Source organism: Anopheles darlingi, chromosome 2 (assembly GCF_943734745.1).
Source record: "Anopheles darlingi chromosome 2, idAnoDarlMG_H_01, whole genome shotgun sequence".
Lineage (NCBI taxonomy): Eukaryota > Metazoa > Arthropoda > Insecta > Diptera > Culicidae > Anopheles > Anopheles darlingi.
Genome location: NC_064874.1, coordinates 86,441,902 through 86,451,901, shown reverse-complemented (window position 1 = coordinate 86,451,901; position 10,000 = coordinate 86,441,902). Strand labels below are relative to the sequence as shown.

At 49.9% G+C, this 10,000-nt stretch overlaps 1 protein-coding gene across 1 annotated transcript in view; it reads right to left on the bottom strand.

The window, feature by feature from the left end:
• Window positions 1–3,317: 3,317 nt before the first annotated feature.
• LOC125951753 (cysteine-rich secretory protein 2-like) overlaps window positions 3,318–10,000 on the bottom strand; it is a 9,100-nt gene continuing 2,417 nt past the window's right edge. Inside the window, exons 3-8 of the mRNA XM_049680761.1 lie at window positions 9,442–9,601; window positions 8,471–8,607; window positions 5,071–5,216; window positions 4,537–4,737; window positions 3,855–3,944; window positions 3,318–3,739 (exon numbers count right to left, since the gene is read on the bottom strand). Of these exons, the coding sequence (XP_049536718.1) occupies window positions 3,577–3,739; window positions 3,855–3,944; window positions 4,537–4,737; window positions 5,071–5,216; window positions 8,471–8,607; window positions 9,442–9,550 (846 nt within the window). The 5' untranslated portion in view covers window positions 9,551–9,601 and the 3' untranslated portion in view covers window positions 3,318–3,576. The remainder of the gene's footprint in view (window positions 3,740–3,854; window positions 3,945–4,536; window positions 4,738–5,070; window positions 5,217–8,470; window positions 8,608–9,441; window positions 9,602–10,000) is intronic.

Genomic DNA, 10,000 nt, shown 5'->3' with positions numbered 1-10,000 from the left:
TGTCGGCACTGACCACCACCAGCTTGCCGGCCTCCACGGGCTTCTTTTCATCCCGTTCAATCCCAAACCGACTACCAGAAAAGCCGGTACCACGTGGGGTACGCGGTTTGAAGGTACGACCACCAGCACCACCCGACGCAATCGGGGTACTCGTACTTAGCACCATTTTGGATGGGAAACCACCGAGCGAATTTGTCCCATATCACACTCCTAAAACACTCCCGAAACAAAAAATGTGAATCACGAACGCACGCACGCACGCACGCACACGCGCCACTTCCGGTTTTCCACTGGCTCAGTGCAACAAATCCACAATTTTCCGGCGCGTGTAGGGCGTGAAGCGAGGGACACACTTCTCTCACCTAGCGAACTGAACCCACGGGCCTGCGACTGACGACTAACGCGGCTCGGTTGGGGCTCGGTTCTGCCCGCCACAGTCTGTTCGGACCTTCTCACCCTACGCCGCGATCGAGCGTTTCTGGTGCGACGACCACCACCATCCAGCCGCACCAGGGAGGGGTGAAAATTAAGGGGTAAATCAGACAGAGAGCAAGAGAGACAGAGAGAGAAAGAGAGAGAGAGAGAGAGAGACGCGATAAAACATGAATTAAAAAACAGAACTCGATACGCTTGAGCGCCGTACCGGACCTTAATCGTGTCGAGCTACTGCGCGGTGCGTACGTGCGATGGATGAAGTACCTGTCCACCAGCATCGACGAGGACGAGAGAGAGAAAGAGCGATAATCAAAGCGAGGGAAAGAGAAAGACAATTGGCATCATAAAACACTAGGGAGACGACTGACCACAACACAGACCGTACAGTGGGGTACAGCGACAACGAATGATGAGTCCCCTGATGGGCCCGTGATCAGTCGAAGAAGCTAACATAACCGACATGCATCATAACCGAGGAAAGTGGGCGGGGGGTGGAAGGAATGAAGAAGAAAAGTGTGCGAAAAACCCAAGAATAGCCCCCCGACATAGAACACAAAAGTAAAAGCCTGTCCCCTCGCTCAACTCCTGGACTTGGCCATTTTGTGCGGGTTGCAATTGCGGGAAAATGCTTTTAATTTTATTCTCCTCCGTCCGTTGGTTGAAGAAAAGCCTAGCAATGTCTTTAGAACAATCGGAATGTGACGACTGAATGTGGGACAATGTGCAAGATGTGCCATTATCCACAGAGAAAGAGAGAGAGAGAGAGAGCGAATCCAATGGTCTTCAGGGCTCCTCCAGTAATCAACTGGAGAATTGTGCAGAAATCGCTTCACAAACAGGGCCACGCGGCCACACAGCCAAATGAGCGCTTGTTGAAGCCATTTAAAGAACGCTTCTAATCCCGCACCCTGTTGCGGGGACGTTAAAAATCCTCGTTTAACCACTTTACGGGCAAGTGGAGTTACACGGTGCAACAATGTCGCCGTTACCGTGACGCGCCGGGAGCTTCTCTAATCCGTCAACTGCCTAAATGAGCCATTTGTCTCAAGCTTATTGCGTCCATTGGTAGCACTAACCCGTCGTCTTTGTGCTCGGTCATTCTTGCTGCTTCTTCGCTTTTCTTTTTAACCCTCTTCCAGCCGGCTAGCATAATTGGGGAAAGGAATCAGAGAACACGTCGGAGGGAGTTGTAAGTAGCTGGAGCTACCGGCTTGATCACAACGAGCGAATATCCAATTAGATAGCACACATGGGATCACATCAGCCATATAAATTTGAATAAAACATAACACATCGCCCTCACCTGCATACTGGTTCTGGTTTCTTCGCGCTTTTCCTCGTAACGCTGGCAACGTGCAGAGAATGCTTGATCACTCCAACAGCATCGACATCAATACTGGAGTTCTTTTAGATGCCTACGTCCATTCATAACGCGTTTCTGAGCCATCATTTCGTGCCATGCAGTGCCATGTGGCTTCCGCCAGAACATAGGATCCAGCTAGCGCAAATTTCCCGCAGGTCGGTCTTATCGGTTCTCGATACCAGAACCGAGAACTTCCTGTAACTTCCTTTAGTAGATGGAAGCAAAACAAGAACCGGACATTTCTCAAACAACAAAGCAACCTTCGGCCACCTTCGGGTTCCGGGGCCTCGTAATGAATTCTGATTATGGTTTGTGAATTCCCAAATTACTCGACCGTTTAAAGAATGGTGAGAAATCCGCCATATTACCATACCAACATCCGTTCCGGGCCGGGCCAGGCCGGGCGACTGACCATCTTCTCCATCTTCGTTGTTGTCCGCCGTGCTCCGGGTCGTCGTCGTCACCCTTACATCACGCGCCGTGTCTCTGCGCTGCAAAGGGGTGTTTCGCATGACCGCATTTTCACCTGATACCTGTTGCCGGCCACCCTGCCCCTCATAACTTCATTACACGCCGACCGGTGACGGTTAGTGACTTCGGCGTAGTCGTCGTCTTCGCCTCAATGCCGGGGCTGACCTCTCCACACTATTGGAAAGGGGAGGGAGGTCGCGACCGTTTGCGCGAACCGCAGGAACATCCTCCTCACGGTGGCAGTGCGGTTGCGTGTGACACGGTGGGTCGGCAGGCGAATCGAAACAACAATACAAGGTCAGCGTACGATAGAAGCCATCCATCAGCCATCCCCATCCATCAGAAGGGTCATAACAGGTGGGTGTTTACGTTTCTTATGACGATCGGAAAAGGGGCTATTCTTGTGTGTGTGTGTTGTGTTCATCCATTTCCACACAATTTTAAACCACAACAGTTATACTCCAAATGTATCTTTTACGTTAAAAAAAATGATTAAAATCCATAAGCACGGCACACAATGATCGCTAATGAGAACTACTCTAGGGAGATTTGAAGCAACTCTCGGGGGGTACATCACGCATTTCAACCCCACATCGTTTTGATGGCCTCTTTTCTGCGTTCGCTATCGCGGTCGAAGGGCGAAGAGAAACGAAACAATCGGAACAGTGGCCAACACCAGCTCTATGTCAATGCTAAAACCAACAACAAACTGATCGTGCGAGGGCGCCAACCCAGAGCATCATCATCGCTGGCATCAGGTCAAACCGTATGCAATGCCGCATACCACAGCTAGAGGTGATTCATGTCACCACCACATCATCATCGCCACATAATTCACCGGAAGTGGTTCACTTACCGCGTTCTGACTGCTGCGCTTGTTGCAGACCTGGTTGTTCGCTTGACCCCGTGTGAGGAAAAATGAGCAATCGGAATGGAAATCGGTTCCTTGTTTTGTGGCCCCCGGTCGATGATCCGGGACATTTATTTCTCATTTTAATTGCTTATGTACATCACATCACATTAAATTCCCAAAAAGCGTTCGCCCCCTCTTTTAGCTCTCCTTATCACCTGTTTATGCCGAATATTTTTAAATCGTTTTTGGACACAGAAACTAGAAACTAGAGCATAAGATGCATGATGCAAGTTCGCCGCAATATGAAAGAAAGCGAATGATGTTGATGAACGCGCGATAACGGGAAAACGATCTTGTTGTTATCGTAAGGGAAAGAATTTACATTAAACCCAACCCATAGCGATCGTTTTTATAAAATAAAAAATCGCGAGACAAACCCCTCTCGTTCCGTTTATCAGTCGTGGATCTTCCCCTGGCAGGTGCACGTTGCCGCACAGTTACGCTGGCGTTCCAGGCCTTCCGGAGTAGCCGTATTGCACAGCCAGCCTGGCCATGTCCGGTGCAGCTCGCGACAGTTCGCCCACAGATCAGCCGTGCTGCAGATGTTGGTGCAGAGTCTAGCAGGCCAGGGCATGATGATGATGCGAGCAATGAAATCGAAAAGATAAACACTCAAGTAGTTAGACCAAGTCCGTGGGTATGGCAACTCGTACATCGCTTCGCATAGCTTACCTGGTTTTCCTCGATAAGCAGTGTGACTGGCAGGAACCACACGGTCGGCCCCGTTTGTAGGGCAAGCCCAGCTTCTCTTCGTGATTTCCTCTGTTCGAATCATAAAAGTATTTAAGCGAGCAAGAATAATAAACAATTCGTAAACGGGTTGAAATGGCAGTGGCGAGATGGGAATTTTGATTGTCTACATCAAACTTTCACTCATGCAATACACTTAGGATAGTGGGCAAGAGGGCTTTCTATAGTAAAGAAAATATTCAAAAACACTTTCTTCTTCAGTCTTCAGTCAAAGCGCTTCGATTACTAATTCATTTTCATGCCAAAGAAAGACGTACAACTCCAAACGGCCACACAAACAGCTTGCCTGCTTGCTCGTGTGAACGTGAACGCGAAAAGATCTAAATTATGACCATCTTAAGGAGGCCAAGGACAATAAACCTACTAAGCACATCTGCCTTCGGTAGAGATGCTAACCAACAACCATATTGCTGCTTATAAGGTTCGCTGACATTCGCAGAGACCACACACACGCGCAACCCCAATTCCGGAGTCGGCCAGTGGATTGAGTTGCTCTGTGCAAACAATCATTCATCATCGCCATTAAATCCAACCGCATCGCTCGGGGCGCATCGGCACTTCCGCGACCGTTTAGTCACCGTCGCCAGTGTCGTTCATTACTTACATGGGGCAGTAGTTGCAGACGTAGTTGTAGAACGGTTTCCCTCGTGGTCCACCCTTGGGACACTTGGTGAGCCCGCATCCGACCTTATGCGTGGCGGCCCACACCATCTGCGTGTAGTGACCGACGGCTACCAGATCGTTGCGCGTCGAGCCGTACGTGAAGTTCTGTCGCTCCAAAAACCACGTCCGCAATGCAAACAACCTGTCGAAGAGCGCAAGAAAGAGTAAGCGTAAGAGAAGGTCGCGGAGTGAGATTAATGCGACAGGCGCCATCAGCAACAACAGTGGTGGCAAGTGGCAAGTGGCCAGTGGGAGTGTGACTTTGCTGAAAAAGGAATGCGCTTGCCGAATTTGCAAAGCGCGTCAAGAAATCGATCAACATCAAGGAGAGAAAGAGAGCAAAAGCTGGGGACCTCTCTCCAGTGGCCACCAACCACCGCCGATGTCTCCCAGCTGATCTGTCTGTCTGCCTCATGATGTCTAAATGGTTCCGCCGTGGGCGGCAGATCGACTGATCGGTGTAGTGTCCACTTACCACGGGACACGATGCGTTGAGACGAAGATGTTCTGACCGCAGGCTCCGTAGCTGTCAATCCAGCGTCCCTTGGGAGTGTCGTGGGTCAACAGCCGGCACTGGTTTGCCCACTTCTGTGCCGATCGTGCCGCACCATGGTGCCATTTCTATCCAGACAGAGAGAGAAAGAGAGAGAGAGAGAGAGAGAGAGAGAGAGCGCAAAAAATCAGATCCACTGTTACGTCACATCCGGAAGCGATCAAATGGAAAGCTCTCGCCAGCTCTCCTTTCCCCATCCCCATCGCTAGATCATAAATTCATCTTCCCAACGGTCATCTTCTCTTCGGCGTACCCCACGATGCTCACGGTTGTGGTGCGTTCTACGGTGGTAACCATATTAAATAAACACTGCTAATGAATGAGATCATCGGTTGATGGGTTTTATTGGTTCTGGACACCGGTACCGGTTCGACGTCGGACACCCGAGGAACCGCGGGCAGCTCATTTGCATGCAAATCAGCTTCCCGTGTCCGCCCCGGGGCACGGTGCTGCCGGTGCACCACCATCAGCCGGTGTGCTTCATCTTTGTGCTCTCGTCCGTTACGCAGCTCCCGGCCACACCTGGCTATCTGTGCCTGGATGCTTCGAGCTGCAGGCGGTCTCGCCTTCCGTTGAACGTCTCAATGAGATGGCCACCGGAGGAGGGATAAACAAGGGATATGAAACTTCTTCTCTTCCTCGTCCACAGCCTCCCTCAAAAATCTATGAATAATTAGACCTATACTAGGGGAGTTTTGGACCATTTTTGGCACACAAAGGAAGATCACGAACCAAAACATAACCTTCACATAAATTTCTTTGCTTTGATATTCATATACAATTTTCGGCGGACCCCAGGCAGATCTCGGCTCCTCGACCCGTGCTCTCGCCATCATCAATCTTCCGACGCTGCCGCCAGGGCAGAACAGATGTTCGCCGGCACCGGCAGCACCAACAACACCAGCAGCCGCTGGTTAGGAGCCCATTACAAGCGCACGTGATGCCGCATCTCATAAATCCATCTCAGCAACCACCCCGGCAACGCCTCCCGTGCACTCGGGCTGGTATTTTGGCACTCGTCTGTCCGCCTACTTCGCGATCTGTTCGATGCTGTGATCAGCCTACTCTGTCGCTGTCCACTTGAAACTCACCAGTCCAGCTCGCGAGATGCACATTCGACTGTTGGTGAATGCCGCGGTCGCGGATGATGGTTTTGCGATAATTTAGCCGTTCGCCTGCGCGCTAGTAGAAGGTGTGAAGCATTTTGATCTGCCCCAATCCCCGACTCGCGCATCGCACGATCAGGTGATCATCTCCGATTGCCGATCGTTGCCTACTGAGTGCTCAAACGAGTTTCCGAAGGCGGTTCCGTCGGTTCCGGCAGGAGAGGGGAAGACGGCGCATTTTTCGCTTTCATCGGAGCGACACAGCGAGCGTCCTAATGGGATTAGCGTAGGTTGTTAGCCATGCTGTTTTAGCGAATGCTTCATGTCTCGTATTCCCCAAAACTCCTTCGCGTTTACTGCTCCCTGCATTGTTGTCGGTCTGCTCGATCGAGGATATCGAACAAAAATTAAGCTATCTCAATAAATTTCTGGACTCAGCGATCGCGATCAACCGATCAGCGATCGGTGGTACGCCATCGCGTAGTTAGGTAAACCCGCCAGGACCGAATTCCCAATCCGGAAAATACTCCGAACCGTTTAATGGTGACACGTCCTCGATTGAACCGCGCTAGTGCCGCAGCCTGTCCGAAAATCGAAATCACACAACTGTTGTCACATACGGATTTGCATATTAATGGTTGCGTTATGAGGTTGTCGGGGTATTTCGATACCAGGCTTTTGTCACCAGCCGGGGCAAAGAGTGCCGTGTGAATCGGTGCGACACTAAGCACCCACAAAAATGGGAGCTACGCTTAGCGTTCGAAAGCAGACAACGATCAGACAAACAAAAAAAGCAGGATCAAACAACCGTTTCACATAAGTGGTTGATTTGAATTTTTCGGTTTTGCCGGAACGGACCGTAACCGAACCCGAGAAACCTGCGGCCAAAATTCGGTCGCTTGGGATAAATCATTTCTAATTGTGCCGATTTACCATATTGGTCCAGTGGGCGCTTCCGATTCCCCGATCGCCATTCATAGGTCGTGGATCGTGGCATGACAAATTTCATCGCGATTTGAATGAACTTCCAATAATTTATCGATTTTTGACAACTAGTGGCCAGGGCAGGTTATGCGGTTGTGGCCATGTCGGTGGAACCCCGCTGCGCGATAGGTGCTGATCAACTGCGCAGTCCGTTACTATAGAGCTCACAGGTGCTGGTGCTGCTGCTGCAGAACAGTTGGTTAGCTGATAAGAAGAGGAAACCAGCCTACCTCACTATATAGTGCCAAAGGCATGATTATTTCCAGTCCACGGCACAAATCCAGTCCACGGCTAGCGCAACGAACAGCACTAAATTGTCGTAGAAATCGGGCTCTACAGAACAACATCACAGATCATGTTAAGCGGCAGGCAATATCAATATTTTGCCAGCGATGGCATCAAAACACGATGAAATAACCGTCCGTAATGCTGATCACGATGCTAAATTATGAGCAACAATGGTGGAGTTAGTTATGATGGTGCCGTGGACAACGATCGGCAGAAGTGCCTTGAGGGCGTTTTATGATATTGCTAAATGGACACTAGTTTATGAGATGGTTGACACGCAATCTTCGGTAGAAATATGAGAACTACGGGCTATTAAATGGGAAAATCTATAAGATATCTTACGTGTTTCCTATTTAGTTCTTCAGTAAACAAACTGCCACCTTACTAAAACTAAAATATTGAAACAGATTAACGATCACTAGATAACAATAGCTGAGGTACAGATTTGCCAATTCTTATCAGCTGAATTGGCAAGTTATTAATAAAGAAGACACTTTCTAGTTTCATGTCCGTAGAGTTAGCAGAATTCCCCTAGCTACATGTAGTACAACAACACTCCAAACTACAGATACGTAAATAAGATAACAAATATGTAACGATGATTCGAAAGCAACGGGTCCCAGAAAGTTAAATTGCTACACGATCTGCAAACGCATCATAATCCATTTATCTTGCGGTGAGAATATTTGGGTTAAGTAAACAGAACCCTCAGCTAACACCTCGACGGCTTCCGCCAAACTCAAACAGCGATCTGATTCGGGATCGTCTATAAGTTTTTTGGAAACTAAATTATTTATATCGTTCCAGCGTGCGGCGGCTTCCCCCGGGCTTTTACGACGTTCATGACAGACATCCAGGGGACACACACGCGCACGGCCGCCCTGCATCGAATGGCGGGGGCGGGGGCGGGGCGGGGCAGAATCCCGCGTTCCCTGATTACTCACCATGTTTAGCATATTCGCGGCCGGTGGTACCACCTTGGAGCGATAGGAATCGTGTAGCATCACGATTCGCCTTTGAACTTTGCGCAACCGGGGCGAAATGGCTTTCGTCGGCAGCTTGTCTCCATACAGTCTGGGCACTAAGCGGGCCCACACCACCATCGAACCGGGACCGGTTTCCCCATCGCCGCCCCGCGGGGTGCGGAAGATGTTTGGTGATTTGATTTTTGTTTTTTTTTTTTTGTTTTTCGTTGGCATCATCCAGTATGTATCCATTCGCACGCACCACGCAACGATATGCGTTGTGGATGGACGATGTGAGAATATATTTTAGGTTTTTTTTTTTCAAATCCGTTGGTTTTGTTGTTCGAGCCGAAGTCACGTCAATCACGAAGCACCCTCGAGCCGGCGATGATGATGATGGCGGGATGTGAGACATGTGCGGGAAGAAAATGAAATAAATAAAATACGGGAGAAGGAATTACTTGATTTGGAGTTTGCAAACATTTAGAGCACACGCATCACACTGCGCCTGCACGAGAGCGTGATTTGAATTTCCGAACTCCGAACGAATGGTCACCAAGGTCCCGACCGGTGGGCCTGGTATGGTGGTCTCCATTCTGGAGAAAGAAGAAGAAGGTGTGATAAATGGTTCCGCGTGCCGTGGTCGATGGAACACCCGAACTGACAAACGGGACACTGGTGATCGAGTTTCAGGAAAACCTTATCCTTCCAAAAAAAAAAATACTCCGCATGTTATTTGTGGTTGCGCATGCGGACTACATATATTCAAGAGTTTCTGGATCGTGACGCGAGTACCGATGTTGGGAATTTACGATCGGTATTTTGCGATCGCGATTTGTAGAATAACCCCATAACAAGCGGCACAACCAACCGATTTGCTTTTCTTCGTCGTCAATGGACGGGTGACCTGAAATGTGTATGGCGTTAAACAGGAAATCGGACGCACTCACGTCTATCATATCGCCAACCGCCAGCCGTTTCGAGGCAAATGGCAACCAGTAACACCGACAGCAGCAACCAACCGGCGGGTCGAACCATTTTCAGCCACCGGACGATCATCGAGCTGCCGAGGACTAAAGAAGCACGGACTCAGCTTTACCAGTCAACGATCTGCAAGATAAGAACACAGTTGGTTGGTTAGTTGGTTAGTAAGGAGCGCGATGTCTGCGAAATTGCGTGTCTCTCCCAATGGCCTAACCCAAACGGCGTGCGAGCTGTTTGTTTAGCCGTAATCGTGATCATGTTCGGCGCGATTATCGAAACGATCTGTTCCGCTTGCGTCATGGGCGCAGAGTGAGCAACACGCGACCGTCGGTGTAACCGCTCTTACAATCGCTACCTTCGATCGATCGATCGATCGCTTTGAGTAGGTGTGTTGTGCTCTCGGCTCCCAAAAAGTGAGACGAGGATGCGCGAACGTGCCAAAAACCATGCCGCTCCGTTCCATATCTGGCCAATCGGTTATCGCACGAACATGACACACTCACGGCCCGGCGCTGGGACCACTCC